This window comes from Choristoneura fumiferana, chromosome 5, assembly GCF_025370935.1.
Source record: "Choristoneura fumiferana chromosome 5, NRCan_CFum_1, whole genome shotgun sequence".
Taxonomy (NCBI): Eukaryota; Metazoa; Arthropoda; class Insecta; order Lepidoptera; family Tortricidae; genus Choristoneura; species Choristoneura fumiferana.
The window spans coordinates 3,924,881-3,943,320 of record NC_133476.1 but is presented as its reverse complement, the minus strand read 5'-3'; the positions used below and the strand labels follow the sequence as shown (position 1 = coordinate 3,943,320).

The 18,440-nt window shown below is 37.9% G+C and overlaps 1 protein-coding gene across 2 annotated transcripts in view; it reads right to left on the bottom strand.

Annotated features, from left to right (window-relative positions):
* The window catches only part of LOC141427933 (uncharacterized), a 44,909-nt gene that overhangs the window by 2,954 nt on the left and 23,515 nt on the right, over positions 1-18,440 (bottom strand). Inside the window, exons 1-3 of one of the 2 annotated variants that reach the window (XM_074087544.1) lie at positions 6,691-6,732; positions 4,067-5,982; positions 3,220-3,684 (exon numbers count right to left, since the gene is read on the bottom strand). In XM_074087544.1, coding sequence (XP_073943645.1) covers positions 3,220-3,684; positions 4,067-5,982 — 2,381 coding nt within the window. In that variant the 5' untranslated portion in view covers positions 6,691-6,732. Of the gene's footprint in view, positions 1-3,219; positions 3,685-4,066; positions 5,983-6,690; positions 6,733-18,440 lie in introns of those variants that run through there. The other variant, XM_074087543.1, reaches the window with a different exon arrangement.

The window sequence follows — 18,440 nt, the reverse complement described above, 5'->3', positions numbered from 1 at the left end:
AATTTTCATTGTAATTTTGATTCAATTAATTTTCATTTTAATTTTACCTCTTCGTAATTCTACACTGATTTTGATTTTTGATTTTATTTTTATTGTAATTATAATGTGATGATAAATGATATTTAATTTGCATGTTTATTGAGTTTAATTTTTTTTTACAATCAATTTTTTTTAGGTCATACTAAAGGTCAAATTACAAAATCTACCAACATGACGAGTGGCATTGACGTGAAAAAAAAAAGGAAAACAAAAACGTATTTTTATCTTCATTTGCGAATCAATTAAACGCACTTTAATTACGGACATTAAAAGTATATATATCTTAATTCTTCAATATCTTAGGTAATACAAAATTACCTATTTCTGCATACATTTGAGGGTTAGATTTTTGCCGTTCAGTAGGTATACATTATATAGGTACTTATCCCCTAAATTAACGTGTCGGATTGGTTCGAACCATGTCGAGCATACCTTCATCTATTAATACATGCGTGCCTCGTGTACCTTGTTTTACCACAAAAAATTACTTTATTCCAATTTGATCAAATCCCTATTCATATAACACTAACATAATGTAAACACGTGCGTAATAAATCGCATCACAAACAAAGTAACGGAAATGTAGAAAGCTGCGCCGGAGTGGATTTGCGAGAGGATACGCCGTGTCCCGCGTCGCACAACTCCTTCACACTTAACGCTGTATTCATAATTTGACGTTTGGACACACGTAACACTGGCACAGTAGGACTGCAGCATACTGCAGGGTTACTACGAAACTCGAAATCGAAGTTCGTATCGTACCGTCCCTCTCGCTCTCGTATTAGATATTTAGTATAAGTGTCAGAGGGACCGCACGACACGAACTTGGAGTTTCGAGTTTCGTAGTAACCCTGGTGGGGTTATTTTAGTGTGCGGCGGGAACTAGTACAACCCAAACCGAAATTCGGGTAATGTTTCCGTTTACGGTTCGGGAAATTTTATTCGAGGGCTTAATCAATGAACTAATAGTACATTGTGTCTTAAGGGTGGTAAATAAGGAATTACGAACGAGAGTCTATTAGAAGCCCGAAGTCGAAGACTTAGGGCTTTAATGAGTCGATGTTCGTAATTCTAGTACCGCCCGTGCGACATACAATGTTATTCATCACATTTGCGAGTATTTTTTTTATTTCTAAAAGAAAAAATATAATTGTTCCAAATATTAGCGATAATTTAGGCTGTGCTCTTGGCAGCGCTGCATGCCCTCCCCCTTCCGCAGCATGTGCCTGAGCCGCGTGTGCATGTGGTCCTGCAGCAGCGCGCGCAGCTTCAGTACGGGCAATGACTCATTTACCGACCACGGGTTTCATGACAAGCACATTAAGGTCGAGGGTTTTATTTGGGGGGTTGCAACCAAGGTTGCCTGCATGTTATGACACTGTTTACGAGCAAGTGTGATGAAATAGTACATTGTGTCTTAAGGGCGGTAAATAAGGAATTACGAACAAGAGTCTATTAGAAGCCCGAAGTCGAAGAAGCCGATGGTGCGTATGTAGCGTTACTTTTTCAGTTGTCCTGGGGGGCTACTACGAAATTCAAAAATGTAAGTTCGTATCGTACCGTCACTCTCACTCTCGTATTAAATACTTAATATTAGCGTCAGCGGGAGGGCAAGAAAAGAAGTTCGACTTTTGCACTTTGTAGTATAGGGCCTGCTGTACTTGTTTCTCGTACACAATGTCTCTTTGAGCTTGATCCGCTGACGTTTTAACACAACACGGAAATAAATTCCGGATGTTGTGTCCATCAAAGTATTTTGAGACGACATATTTTATTGAATGCACGTGTCGCGTTGCGATGCCGCTGGTTCGTGTTGTGTGTTTATTTTGCGGCTTTATCGATTGAGGTGTCTGAAATTAGGTTTTAATCTTTGAAATATAGTTTAATGTTTTTGGGTTGGTTTAAATTTGAATCTCAGAAGTTTGATTTAACAACATTCATTGTAAAAGATTCATCTGAACTTTTCGACCTCCGACGCAAAAATGACGACGCATGAGGGTTAAAAGATACATGTCTGTCTGTGGCACCGTAGCTCTCAAACGGATGGACCGACTTCGATAAGTTTTGGAACAAACTTTATTCAGTCAAATGTACAAACGACACCAACTATTTTAGTCCAGTAAAGTCAACCGAATTCATGATAGGACCAAAATGAACCGTCCAATTAGGTTACATTTACACGGAGGAAAATCTGGTAATTCCAACCTAAAAAAAAAAACAGTAGGTACTTATAGAGTTGTACCTACCTTGTACTTAAATTTAAACGGTAGTAAAATACCTTGTGCGAAACATTCAACTGGTAGCTCATTTATGCCACCAAGATAATGGCACTAAAGTCTACCAACATCCTTATGGTCAACATACCATGCACACCCCTTACGGCAAGAACATTAGTGCATAAATGCACTATAACGCTAAGATATGAGGCAAGTTTGTTCATCAGCGGACTCAAACAGCCTCCGTTTGGATCTAGAACTAGTTCTAACGGCCATGTGTGATTGTCTGCGGTCGTACGAGGGCTTTAAGAGGTTTAGTGGCGTGTTCCTAGTTCCTACATAATATCATGTTTGGTGTTTGGTAGGTATAGATATTGCAACAAACTTAATACAGTCAAAGGTGTTTTAGGGAATGCCAATGTCCTCGAGAAGCAACGAAAAAAATTGAGCGACATTGACAACAACCACTCTTTACATAATATCGTATTAAAAAGCGAATTTAATTAAAGTAAAATGATCGTTGAGGAATCATGCAGTAGACCTGTAAACAAATTCTATAGAGTTTAATTTGTCAATCGCGTGAAAACTACTGCCTAAACTTTCTTATTCTAAGGGGACGCCTGTGACTGTGACTAGTAATAGGACGTACCTACACATAAGTTGGAGACGGATTACTTAGCTTCGAATAATTTCATTTGACATAATTTCACTTGCCATATCAACGTTTGCCATAAAATATTTATTTATATCTATGTTGTTCTCAGTTTTTTTTTATATTACAGAAGATAGCAGTAGGTTAGGTTAGCTTAATAGCACTTCCGAAGTAAATGCTGTTTCAGAAATAAATAACTTTATAACAAATTAAAATTACGGAAAACGATAAATTATGGCGTGAAATTCGGGCTAACGATTGTGAACCAAGTCGGAGATAATTAACGATTAACTTTTCAACATAAGCACTTACTTGTTGGGAAACTTCTTCTTACATCTCTCACATTGATTCTCCTCCACTTTTTTCACTTTAGCCATCTCATGTTCTTTCTGGACATGGTTGCATAAACTGCTCTTCCTTGTAAAATTAGCTCCACAGATTTTACAAACAAAAGGTCTTTCGCACGTATGCTGCCTCAAATGCAAACGGAGCGAAGACTTCCGAAAACTCTTCGGACACAGAGGACACTCATATTTCAGGATTATTTTCTCTTTGTTTTCAACCGTAAGAGTTTCTTTCACAGGAATGGTATGTAGGACTTCATGGAAGTAACATTCGGCTTGGGAATCGGTGGTGAAGAGGCATTGGCTGCAGTTCCAGAGCTGGAAAGATTGTGAGGAGCTGGGAGCTAGCCAGTTCCGGAATTGGCAGGCGTTGGATCTGATGTGACGTGTTACTTCCTGGTGAAGGAGGAAGGACATGCCGCATTTAGGACACCTGAAGTAGAAAAAGAAAAAAGGGTTTAACGTTTGCAAATAAGTCAATCTTATAAAGTATATTATCATGGATAAGCCATGTTGAAATTGTTCAGTTTTAGTTTTACCACTCTGATTCTGACAAGCCTTAGCAGTGTTATCTTTTAGATGCTTAAATGACGAAAATACACTCATCAAAAATGCCTAGGCATATTTTTATCCTTAGACAGTTTTGAACATTTCAATTTACCTGGCATAATACTACTAGTTAGTTACCGAGTCAAAATATCAAATTTGTTTAGGGATAATGACTCATAAATGAGTATCCCAAAAGTTATTTGATGTGTGTGTGTAATTACCTAACGAAAGAAACAGTTATTAGGTTAATCAATAAAAATACTTACTTCTTTTTATTATTAGGATGCATCCTCCTAATGTGATCTTTCAGCTCCAAAATATTCGATAAAACAACCTTTTTCTCAATGCAATACGGACATTTCTTACTTATCTCTTTCACTGGAATCCCACGCGCTTTCATGTTAGCCCTTCTTTTTAATCTATGCTCCGATGTATTTCTGTGCTGCTTCGCTTCTTCTGAAGAACAAAATGTTCTGGAGCATACCAAACACAAGTGAGTCTTCTGTTTATGAACAGACTTCAAGTGTGCAGCTAAAGTGAGCGAAGACTTGAATTTCGCTGAGCATTGTTGGCAATTATGGAGCTCCTGGTACTCATCAGTAGCTGTGTATGTTAACTGATGATCTGTGAGTTCACAGTGTCTCCTGATCTCAGCATTGTACCTGAACTCTTTATAGCAAGTCTCACATTTTAGAATGCTTCTTTTTCTTATAATAATGGGCATGGATCTATTGATGACGGCGACGACCTCGCTATGATCAGGTCCGGTTAGATGGAGAAGCATCTCGACGGATGTGTCGCATTCGAATTTGCAAAAGGAGCACCAGTATCTTCCATCCATTGACAGAGTTTTTTCGCTGTGTTCATCAGATGACCAATGGCGCATGAAATGTGGCAGCCAGTTCGTGTAGAATTTACAAGGACTGCATTGGAATGGAGATTGGTGCACGATGACGTCGATGTTATTTAAAATCAACTGACGATATACTTGACTTTGCACCGTTGAAGCTTTCCGGAAATGATAGTGAGATATTAAGTGCTTCCCCATCAAATGCTGCCTTACTCTCGATTTGCAGCCAGGGCAGTTGACAAAACGTAGTTTCCGCTTTCTCTTCTTTTTCTTCTCGATTTCATTAACTTTTAAGCTTGTAGGCTTCTTTTTTTGAGGTGTAGGTTTGGTAACAGATCGTAATTTTCGACTGTTCTGTTCAACAGTATGCCTTAAGGGCTGCAGATGTCCAGAGAATTCGAGTTCATTTTCTGGTAATACTTTCTTCATGTGCAACTTTGACATGAGATGTTTTTCATAAATCGCTCGTGAACCTAATCTCCTATTACATGGACCGCACCAGTACTGAACAGATCCTTTCATTTGTAAAGTTGTTTGCATGATCTGAGATTTTTCATTGGCTCCTGGGACCCATTTTCCTTTAGTATGTCCTGGTGGCGGAGCATCATAATCTTCATCTCTTTCATTAGAATCACCCATGATAGGTCTCCATTTCCCACCCGTATGCTCTTGTTCATCTCTCATCACCCATTCTTCATGTTCCGGGGACACGGGCCTCCATTTGCCACCAGTGTAATTCGGAGGTGGTTTCCATTTACCACCAGTCGGAGGTTCCTCATCGTCATCGTCTTCTGAGTCTTCTGATTCATCAGATTCGTCATCAGCTTTAAAGTCATTGAACGGTCCAATACCGTACGAAGATGTTGGTATGTCTTTTTTCACCGCTCCGCTGATGCTTGCAACAGCGTTGATCAATTTCGTTTGGTTATCCTCGTTACTACCAATTCTTAAACTGTGTCCTCCAATCCAGTCTCCACCTCTGAAGTTGCTCTCAACTGGACTCATAGTCGGTATCTCCCTCGAAGAAGACGCCACTGCCAATAAATTTTTCCTCTCTAGACTGCTCTTTGATATTGGTATAGGCGGTGTCAATCGTGACAAGGATGTTTTTTTAACGCTGCTCTGGAGTTCCAAAGATTGGAAGAAAACATCAGCCCCAAGGTTGTACGTGGGCTCTAGAGTATCTATTGGCAGGTCTACTTTTTGTACTGGTTTGTTTTTGGCGCATCGTTCTTTTCTGTGCTTGACATAGTTCTCAAGTCCTATAATGGTGGCGTTGCACTTGATGCAGAGATGGCTGTCATCTTCATCATCATCTCGTAGTGACAGCATCTAGAAAGATGAATAAATTATTGGCTGAGTAATAGGCCGACATAGTAATAGTGGATAGTCGTGGCAGCTTATTGGGCTTATTATGATCTTTTAAGTAGTGGGTCATGTGTTCTAATATTGCCCGGGTCTTCTGCGAAATTTATGTGCTAAATTACAAGTGACTTTTTTTATGAGTGGGAGAAAACGAGCAAGCGGGTCACCTGATGGGAAGCAATCAAGCCCATGGACATCTATCTGTCAACCCGAGGGGTATCACAGGTGCGTTGCGGGGATGTATCTTAAAAACGCTGGAAGTTCAATAAGCCTATTCACCCTGTTGTAAGTGCCTAAGTAACAGTTTGACCGCTACGACTGTGTGTCTGTGTGTCTGCTGTGTGTCTGTTAGTGGCACCGTAGCTCTTAAACGGGTGGACCGCTTTGAATGCGGTTTTTTTATTTGAAATCAGGTTTTCTAGCAATGGTACTTAGACATGTTTCATCAAAATCGGTTTAGCCGTTTTTGAGATACTTAATGACGTTTGAAATGTCAAAGTCAAGGTTTACCAACTTATATATTAAGCGCTCGTCAAATCCATGGTCAGAAAGCATACAAGTTAAAGGTAAAAAAATGACAGCTAAAGTCATTGGGTTAGCGAGTCCTCCGGCTAGGGTGACGATGCGATTCGGCGTAGCGAGGACAGTCCCGCGATCCATTAATAATACGCTCACCTGTCCGCTCGCACGGCGCTTACCACGGTACCGCGAGGCGAAGTGATTTGTTACCGGTGTTTTTAGGTTTTCGTCCTTAAAAAATGAGGAATCCTTGTGTAGTTCGTCGGTCTGTTTCTTAGACACTTTTAAATAAGTCTCTAATCTATCGTATGTCTAAAGTCTAACGTGTGTAAGCGATTTCAACATTTTAAGCGAAAGGGATCAACAGGCAATGAGAGTTTTGTATATTCTGTATTTTTGTGTCAGCGGTTTTTTTACTTTATTAGACGAAATTGATGAAAAACCTCAAAAAAGTTAGTATTATTAAATGATATTGACCCGAATAACTCACGCTAATTCGTAGCCCTTCTTCTCCGAAATATGTCAAGCTAAACTCGATTTAAGACGTGAGTTATCCGGATCTACATCATTTAATATGAGTCAGTCTCACGATAGCATGTTCAAAAAGTTAGTATTCTCTAATGCACTCAGAATCACATGGGATACGGGTAGAAAGAGAGAATGGATGCGATCGCGTACGTCTGTACGCTAGACAGCAGCTATTCACAATCGAGTCGCAATCGCGTTCCCGCGTTAAAACTCGTCAAGCGTCAATCCGTCGCCGCCTGACACCATTGTCACCTGAATAGCGTCAGCTCGCACGCTCAAAAACAAAACGTAACAACTCCAAACACATCCCTTTGTACGAGTATTAGAACTATGACGTGACATAATAAAGTGCAATTTACAAGCGCATTATCTGAACTTGTGGCGTTTTGGTTTGTGACTGGGACGCTGTCATTATTGTCATTACACCCCGGAACTAGTTGTAATTCGCTTTGTTTATTTTAGTTTGATGTATGGATTTTTTGCTGTTGTTATTCATTGACAGTTAATTTTGGATGAGGAAGTAATTTCATTGTATAAGGTTGCTTGTTGCTAGGCAAACATTTAAACTCGGATTACTTTTAGACGCAAAAATTAAATAGAGTCGAATAGGTACTGCTGCAAGCGTATGTCATACGGTATGAAATTGTAATGACATAGTAAGAAGAAAAAAAATTGTGTGGTCAGGTGTTGTTAGCTTTGAGGAACTTGTAAGTATATATGATAGTTGTATGTAAATGCTAATCACAATACTTTCTGGAGCCCGAAATATGTAAATATGATAGTAATAAAATATAATAGACAGTAAAAAGTGAGATAATATAATAGTCTAGTAGGTAGTACCTACGCTACGACGGTATAAAAAGTAGACATATATTATTAAAATTTACGTAAAAGCCCGAACTAATTTTTTTCTTCTAGAAAGAGATGAAATGCAAACAACATTTGCGCGTATCTTTGATTTTGATTTTTACGACATTCTTTTTTTAGTTTTTACCGATTTCAAAAAAGAAGCTATGTAGGTAGGTTATTAATTCGATTGTATTTTTTAGGGTTCCGTACCCAAAGGGTGCCAACGGAACCCTGTGAGACTCTGTTGTCTGTCTGTCTGTCTATCTGTCTGTTTGTCTGTCTGTCTGTGAAAGGGCTCTATCTCTTGATTCGTAATAGTTAGTCACTTGAAATTTTCACAGATTATGTATAAGATATTGTGGCCGCTATTACAACAAATATTAAAAACAGAATAAAATAAATATTTAAGGGGGGCTCCCATACAACAAACGTGATTGTTTTACCGTTTTTGCTTGATATTAATAACGGCAACAGATATACGCTTGGAATATTCACAGAATCTTTAGTTATCACTCTTTAGTCACTTAAGAAAAATAAAATAAATACTTAAGGGGAGCTCCTATACAACAAACTTGTTTTTTTTGCGAATCGATAATGATACGGAACCCTTCGTGAAATTTCGTACTTATTAATTACGTATACATACGATTGCAACGTCACCTTGTCCGGCGCTAGTGTGCGTGTGTGTGCAGCTGTGTGCATTCCGTCAGTCACATGGCCTCACCTAGGTGCGTTCGGATACTTGGGAGAGAAGTATATTTTTTCTGACATGAACAAACATTATTTTATTTATATTAAAACATTCAATAGGTACGGGTTTTAAGATATAATTATGCGCGGATTGGCAGTGTGTCTTTTGCTTTAGTGTTGTTTATTTTATTTGATATAGGTAGACACAAATAACTTGAACTCTATATAATTGACAATATTTTTTATGAGCAGCTGACCCGAAATATACGTAAATTTGATAAAATTTAACGTAATTGCTAACTTTATGATTATTTGCACAAAATGCACTGTGACATAAAAAAGATCTAAAGAAAAAAAATTCCAACGACTCGCTTCTTTTCCTTACAACACAATAACTCTTTATTGTATTAAGTAAATGAAATTAATCCGTATGAATCACGGCTTAAATCGAGTTTAGCTGAACATGTTTCGGGCTAATTCGTAGCCCTTGCTCTCGGATCAACGCGACTCGGCAGCTGCAACAACACGCGCACAAAAAAAAGGAAAGGAAAGGAAGGAAGGGTGGAAGCTCTAACAGAGGCGAAATATCGCTAGATGGCGTTAGTATCGTGAGGTGCGTCTGACGTTTGACGTTTGATTGCAGTTGGCTCATTTAGTTATTTAACCAATCACGAGCAAACGTCAAACGGAACTCACGATACGAACGCCATCTAGCGATATTTCACCTCTGTGAAAACTCTCATTAGCCCGAAACATGTCGGGCTAAACTTGATTTGAGACAAAGTTATCCGGATTCATCATCATCATCATCATGTCAGCCGAAAGACGTCCACTGCTGGACATAGGCCTCCCCCAAGGCTCTCCACTCAGACCGGTCTTGTGCTTTCCGCATCCACCGCGATCCCGCGATCTTAACCAAGTCGTCGCTCCATCTTGTTGGAGGCCTACCGACAGCTCGTCTCCCGGTCTACGGACGCCATTCGAGAACCTTCTGGCCCCATCGGCCATCAGTCCTGCGAGCAATGTGCCCCGCCTACTGCCACTTTAGTTTCGCAATTCTTTGGGCTATGTCGGTAACCTATTTAATATGAGTGAGTCTGACGGTAGATGCCTGTTCAAAACTCTTATTAATCACCAACATAAACCTAGTGTAAGCAGTAGAGAGGAATATAGAGATTTTCCAAGGTAGGCAAAAGGCTATAGCTTTTTAAGTATTTTTTAAACTGCCTCATTTATTCTACCTCGTTCGTCCGCTATAAATAATATGTATTAAACTATCGACTGGTGGCTTGGCTGAGACTGGTGGGTTTTCCCGGCTGTCAGTAACACGTCACTGTGACAGTAGGTAAAGTAAATGTAGCTTTCCATTCGTCGAAGTGGCGACATTGACAGTAATTATAGCGTTTCAACCTTAGACTGGAAATGTTATATTTATAATTGACTTATTGGAAAAATGTGTTGAGAAGACGGTTGTTTCACCTACTAAGTGTTAACTTACTATTACGTAATGCAAGTTGGTCGGCTCGTGCTTTTTTATCTCGATTGTGCATTTGTAAAATAGGTGGTTAGGTAAATTTAATTTTTAATATTCTCGAGTTATCATCGTTAGTTCAATTAAGTTGTGATAAATTTTGAGTAAATTCAAGTGTTTTTAACTTTTCTGATTTTCGCTTATAATTAAATACCATAAACGGGACATATCATGCCTATTGAGACACTAGCCTTGAGACCTATAAGAAAGAAAGAATTTAATTTTGCTCCAATTTTCTGCCTTCAAGCATGTTTGCCGCACATATATGCAGTAATAGCCTTTAAATAAACATGTCGATTTTGAATGCAATTTTCTGCGTCAGAGTGCCATAGCATATTTTATTTAACCTAAAAAATCAATATGCTTATATCGTTACATTCGATGTAAATATCATGTTATTTTGTTACTAGTAAATACGAGTATATAAAGATAACTGAAGTTGTCATCATGGAGGTAAGCGCTAGTGTCGCCCCTTGCGCAGAGCTTTGCCTAATATACACTATTCTTGCTGGTCCTAAACTCTGACTTTTATTCCCACGGTAAAAATGCAAACAAAGATATTACTGTTACCGAAGAAAATTATCAGCATTCAAGATATTTATTTCGAAATCGAAAGTTTATTTTGGATAATTTATTGAATCAGGCGTTACTTTGCCTTTATTTGCTTTGACTTTAATTTGGCATTTATACTAAGGGGCTGTTTCACCATCCATTGATTAGTGTTAACTGTCGGTTAGGTGTGATGCCGTCTCTATTTGTTTTGTTCGAATAGACAGAGACGGCATCACATTTAACCGTCGGTTAACTTAACACTAATCAATGGATGGTGAAACAGCCCCTAAGTATATTAATTTAAAAAGAGGATACTGTTTTGGTATGTATTATTTATTTAATGTCCTATCATTGTCTCAATACACCCTGAGATCCCCAGAAATGTAATTTTAACAATGATGTAACTTTTGTTTACCTTTTTCTGTGGTAATAAAAACTTTAGACTGACCCTATACTAAATACGAAGTGCAAAATTCGATCTCTTGCCGTCCCGCTAATGCTAATTACTTAACACGAGAGTGAGAGGGATGGTACGATACGAATTTCGATTTTCGAATTTCGTAGTAGCCCCTCTGGAATCAAAGTCCCGCGTCTTGTATATCGGAACGCGCGCCGTCAAAGGCTGTCGTCCGAATAACGACGGCAACATCGATCGGGGCGGCGAACAGCGACGCGGCTGGCATTCCTTGACACCTATGCACTTACTAATCTCAGGTCCGTCCGACAAAGTCAAACTGTCGCGCCCAGAGACCTCAATTAAATCAAAGGTTTGGTAGTCAAGGACTTTAATTCATGAGCCATCATGGAAGCATTTTTCAGTAAACGACATCATGACATCGCATTAATTAACAAAGAAAATCGTAATGACTTTTCCTTTGAAAAAAGCTACAGCTACAGATGAAATGCGTAATGTATTTTCATCGAGAAAAGTCGAATATACAACGGCCGGCACCCGAAGTAGGTATAATCAATTATTGTATTAAATGAGTGACGTTTTAATATGGTCAATCAAATATTTAGTGTGTGTTATTCTGTCCCGTAACTTTAGGAGATATCAGTGATACACTTTGTTGTTAGAAAAATGTTGTGTTTACTAACTCTTGGACCATTTGTTGTCTTCATTTTTAATTAATAAATGAGTATTAGCATGCTTAGGAGATGAGCCATGAAGGAATCGCCTTAAAACTGTCACAACTCCTAACTTTTAGTGGATTTGTAATTTTGTGAATTGAATTCGGGTTTTGGGGGTTAAAGCTCGATATTTCGGCATAGAATAAATAAATGCGGTATGCAACTGTGCCGAAATATCGAGCTACGTTAAAATTATAAAAATTTAATTCATAAAATTAGTAGGTAATGACCGCGATAGTCTATAATACTGTGTTGTATTTAATAGTAAAGCAAGAGGCGTTACCATGGCAACAAGATACACTAAAAATTTATTGACCCATGTAAAGGCTGACCAGAATTATAAAAAACCTCGCCATATTGCGGAAAACCAATAGAACTAATTTCTTGCACTGGTAACACTAAATTCAAATGTCATCTGACTATTGCTGTCAACGTTTAACGTTGTTTGCGCGTGGTATTTTAAAGTGTTATTTTGTGTTTTTGTGCGTTAAAATGCCGAAGATTATCCATAACCTTGGAAGGAAAATAATTCACAATGTATTTGTCATAGAAAAAGTCTGAGGGATTAGAAAATATTCAATAACATCACCGACACCGTTGTCTATATGACTGATAGGTATCGTAAATAGTAAGTGTAAAGAATGTTGCAATATAAAACGTAGAAGTGCTGCCCTCGCGTCAGGTTTTTTATATTCGGTCAGCCTTTACTATTTATAATCGATCATTCGATTTAGACCCGTCTTAGTGATAGGTTGGATACAGATGTGTGAAAAAACAAATAAATTCATAATATTCATTAAAACACTTAGAGCCAGTTCAACACCAGACCGACGGATCACTACTCCCCAAGGAATGTAACATGTCCGTCCGTCGTCCAAAGTCCTTTGACCTGGACCTTCGGCTGATCATTTAAAATCCAAATTTTCGATGGTTCCTGAAGTTCGGAGACAGATGCCCCCATGGAGACCATTCATTAGTATACATATGTAGTTATACTTTGTTTTGTGGGATGTGGAGACTTTGCCGAAAGTTGTGATGTTTAAATGGATGCCAAGGTCGGTATACGGCCAAGAGTTTAATTTTGGACATGACATGACATGGCATGTCAAAAGTAAAGTGCTCGTTATATTTTTATTCGCATTATTGAACAAGTTAGTTTAATTTAGTCCTATTTAAATTGAAAAAAAAAGCCTTAAAAAAGTAAAACGAAAAAAAATTAAGTCTAAAATCTGTTACATAACTTAATTCACCAGTTGGGACCCGTTCAAAATCATAGCCAGCTCTAAAATTTCTAGGCTAGACCACTAGATTGTTTTTTTTTCTTATTAGTTTTTTAAGGCAGACATGTTTTGATTTTTTCAATTTATTTTATTGTTTCATACTTTTTTGATATTTTTGTGAAAATCGTAGCTTAAAAGTATTAAGTGTATGGTAAGTTTTATGTGTTAATATAATACTTTTTTTAAACTATCATTTTCGCAAAAATATCAAAAAAGTATAAAATGATAAAATATTTACAATGCGCTAATGAAAATATTGTTTTACTTCTCATGCTCGTAAAGTTCGTGTTTATGCTGGATCTAGGCAACATAAAATGACTTCTTATGCTCTAGTGCATAAAGTAAAATCTTCGTCTAAGACCAAGGTAATCAGGTGTCAACAGCCACAAACAAAAAGTTTCTACATATTTTTTTAATAATTTTTAATTTACTTATATAAAACTAAAACTAAAAATCCATCAAATCAATCAAAATAAATCAATAAAACTAAAAAAATATAATTACTTACTTATATAATAATTTATGAAAAATAAAAGGTATATAGAAAATGAACAATTGTTTCCACTGTTGCTATTTCATTTCCTCGCAATCTAAGTGTAAAGCAGAGTGTAAAACTCGAGCATTAAACCCATTTTCACCTCGACGTCTAATCCAATCCACCCTCGCCGTACCGACTCGGGTGGCTATGTCTTGGGTAAAATGGCTCGTTTTATGCTCTTGTTGTACAATCTACTATTGCCCCTCGCAGCCTCACGTGCGAGACTGATTTTTTCGGACTTTACGTGCGAAATTACATTCGAAGTTAACCATGACTATTAGGCCAGAGATGTGCTGTGCGAGGATAAGTAAATGAGGCGTTTCTATTGGTTCATGAAACACATTCCTCGCACATTTTTGGTGGAAAAACAGCCTTACGGTGGAGGAAAACATCGTGAGGTTGTTTCCAATCTGCACTAGGTCATGTAGGACGCGGCGGGACGTATACAGGATGGCTTATTTAGATCGGTCAGTATGGGAAAGTTTGAAACTCTGTATAAGACATACACGAAGATCTGTTGTTTCTTTGTTCTGATTTTAGTAACAAGAAAAACTTGTTCTCAGTACGGGAATCGAACCAGGTCGTTTTGAAAAAAAAAAAAAAAAACTTACATTATTTCTATTTGGATATCGATAGTGAAGGTCATAAGCTTATAAGCAATAAATATTATTATGAAACACGATATAGATATATCGATATTGAATAAAATGCATTGTTTTCATATTCTTTAATAATGTAAGTTTTATTTTTCAAAACGTCCGGGCTCGATTCCCGAGTTGAGTCATTTTTTTTAATGTATGAATGCATTTTTTATTGTTATTAAAATCGATGACATGGTTCCTAAGAACAATCTTCGTAATTGTCTTATAGTTCTATATAGACTTTCCCATACTGACCGATCTAAATGAGCCACCCTGTATCTATAGACCAAGATAATGATGATTATTTTGTATGCACAATATTTTAAAGCGCACAACTATCATAACATATTAGGGTAAGGCCGCGAATTTTGACCAATTTGGACGTTTCAAATTTGGAACGCTGATAAAAAAAAAACTGATAACACCTAGAGGTTTAATTTTTTTTTTATTATATGACACGATATAAACTCTCAAGGTCGCAAATGAGATAATTGATTTAAACCCTTTTAAAAATAATAAAAATATATTACCGTCCAAAACGTAACGAAAATTGACTATTTTTTTTGACCACGAGTACTTAATACCTTATTATTTTCATGCTATTTAACTTCTCATGATCATGATTTTGTTTAAACAAAATTTTATGATATAACGATAGTCCTACCGATTGCGGAATCATGATAATCAAATAATTTTCATGTTTTATATTTATTTCTTTTCACGTGCCAAAAAACCACGTTTTCGTTACGAATACTTAGGTGACGCTTTTTTAAGCTACCTTTAACGCCAATTTCGGTAGAAATTTGTTTTTGTACACTGGCAACTAATACTCTAATAGGGCAACATCGATGAGATAAATAAATCTCATCAGTTTGTTGACAAACAGCCATCAAAAGTGACGCGGAGGTTTTTTTTCGAAAAACGTCGAAAGTGCTTGTTCGATTTTAAGGGTAAGTAGTGATTATTTTTAACTGGTTGTTTTTTCATACGATAGGGTAATCTTTTCCATGTAAGTGGCATGTGTTATTATGTTCAAAATGTCGTTATTCACCATGATAAACGATTTTTTGTATAAAATACGTTACACTTTCGTTACGATTACGTTACATTTTTACAAAATGCTACGTATTTTTTTGTAAAATGCTACGGAAGTTCACACAGAAAAATTCTAACTTACACCAGTTTATTATTAGGTTTCCAATGACTGCACGCACAGTAAGTTAGTTAGATGGATATTTTGAAGTTAAATAAATTTTAATCTGTAGGTGCAGGGATCGGCACAAGAGAATTGTGGCGAGTTCTGTGTTCACGTCCTGCTACATGCATAGCGTATTTAAAGTGAGAGACAAACGGAGAGATTCACTTACCTACTTAGTTCATTTGTTACCTAAACTTAATAATCATAATAATTTATTTCCAAAAACATCTTTTTACATTGTCCACTAACTAAGATACTACTTCCTAAATTGGTAAAACTGTGATTTAGGGTTTTTGGCCATTTCTTTGAGGTATTTAATAGCTTGTACAGTCGAAGTCACAAGCATGCTCACAACTAGGTGGTAGGACCTTGTGCAAGTCCGCCCGGATTGCTACCACCATCTTCCTCGCTAATCCTGCCGTGAAGCAGCAGTGCTTGCACTGTTGTGTTTCGGCGTGGTGAGTAAGACAGCCGGTGAAATTACTGGCACGAGGTATCCCATCATAGGCCTCTAGGTTGGCAACGCGTCTGCAATACCCCTGGTGTTGCAGATTTTTATGGGCGGTGGTGATCTCTTACTAATTTGATCGTTTGCCATCCAGTCGAATAAAAAAAAACCACATCCAAATTCGTTATGCTTATAAATGTGCACCTTATTGTCAGTTTAGAGAGGCATGTAAAGATACACTTTTGGAAAGATGTTCGTCAACTAGAGGGTACTTCTACTTCCACATTCTCATGTTTAGCTCTATAGATCTCATATAGGACAGATTTAAGATCAGTATCGTCAGAAAGTTCTAGTAAAAATAAAACTTCACTTTATTCTATGAGATGTATTTTTTTTCATACATACGTTATCTAATGGGAATTTTTACCAGTTTGATCTAGGCCTTATAAAATTTGCGTTACGTTTTATGGTAACGTCACGTATTTTTTTTTATGTTATTTCTATGTCACATTGGTAAAATTCGCGGCCTACCCATTAAAGAACAATTAAAACTGCAATGGCAGAGCAGGAATCAATTATAATTTCCATTAGAAGAGGGCGTGCCGGCTGATTTATGGGCTGCACCTTGCATTCCGCTAGCAGATGGTGATTTTCTATACAGTTGCGAAAAGCCTGGCCCGTTTGTACAAAATGGGTTGAGGGATGTAGCTTTCCGATGTTTATAGAAAATTGGAGAAGGATAAAAGAAAATAGACAGGGTTACGTAAACCGATTATGGTTGGTTTCCTTGGTGAAGAACCACGGATTGGTTCGAAACATGTCGGGGATACATGAGTGACTCGTGTATTTTATTTTCACAGGATCGGGATAAAATAGCAAATTTTTTACCTCTGGGAGACAGTTAAGTATTTACAAGTTAGGTAAATATCCAGTGTTAGTCATTTAGTTAACAGAGCACCTCTCCTAAGCAAAATTTACGCAAAACGGGTTCATAGTGACTAACGTGACAACAAATAGGTATAGAAAATTAAGGTTTTTCAGACTTTTCTTAAATGGTTCAGCTATAAGACCAGCCTCAAACAGCCGGAATAGCTGTCTGAATTCATAATATGAATGCTGGCTAGTTGAGGCAGGCCTAAGACCAAATTTCAAGTGTAGTACGACCGCATTCTAGTACGCTAGGTTTTTCGGTTACGGCAATTTGTTTGACTGGCCCTTTAAGGATAAGTGGTGGAATACTGCTGTCATCTCTTACCATCAGGCCATCAGGAGACCCACTAGCTCGTTTGCCATCCAGTCGAATAAAAAAAAACTTTGGGACGGTTCCACCAAGTATCCGTTAGCCGCGTTGGATTCGGTGGAGCGCCGGGCCCGAAGACTCTTCGGTGACAGTCCGCTGATCGGGAACGGCCTGTACAGAGCCTCGAACACCGTCATAGAGTTGCTTGTCTGTCTGTTTTTTACCGGATACATTTTGGTGAGTGTGCGCAGGAATTACATGATCTTATTCCTCCACCTCCATTTTTCCAACGGACTTCCAGGCGGGGGGAGCGTCTTCACCCTTATGTAGTTAGTGTTCCGTTACCCGCATGAAGCGGTTTGCTTCATCTTTCATAATGCAAACTGCTAAGGAATGGAATTCGCTCCCGTCGTCTGTCTTTCAGGATAAATACAATCTTGGGCTCTTCAAGGCTTGAGTGAATAGGCTGTTACTGAACCAGTGTGATACACCTTTGGCCTCATCTGCACTTAACATCAGGGGAGACAGAGGTCAATTACGGTCGGTTTTATGTAAAGCCGCGTATCCACTAGAGGCAGTCTCGGGCCGAGCGGCTGCCTCACTCCGAGGCCGCGCAAGTGGAGACGCTGCCAAAGGCACGGCTCAGACTGAGGCTCCTTTGAGCACGGCCAAAAAAACCGACAAAATATGGCTCGGCTGCTCTAATGGATACGCGGCTTAATAAAAGTCCGCTTATTTCTACAATATAGAGTTTTACTACCTACTACTACATTCTTCTTCTTCTCTTTTAAAATATGGCTTTTCTGTCCTAATTAATAGGACAATGGACTACATTGTTTTGGTTTTATTTCGCGTGTTGTCTGCTGATGTCATAATTGTAATTGTCATAATATGCCAATGACAAATTATTCTTATCTTTTTCATTACATGTACTGTTGCCATGATAATGTGGGCTATACAGCCAACTTATATTTTAGTATCGTAGCTATTTTTGTATTTGATTTGTTTTGTGTGACTTTCCGTAATTTCACTCTCCTGTGGCCCGGCGGAAGACCAGTGCTGGCTTTCAACCAGCGATATGCTGAGCCGGGACCTTTTTATAGCGGCAACACTACTTATTGTTATTTTTCTAAATGTGTCATTGCTGTTATAAATAAATTATTTTCTTTCTTTCTTCTTACTACTATAATATTGGATGGCAAATTTCCAAAGAACTTTAAGGAGTCATTGAAGGTTGAAAGTTGGTAAGACCCTCGAATGAAATATCGCAAAACCAATAA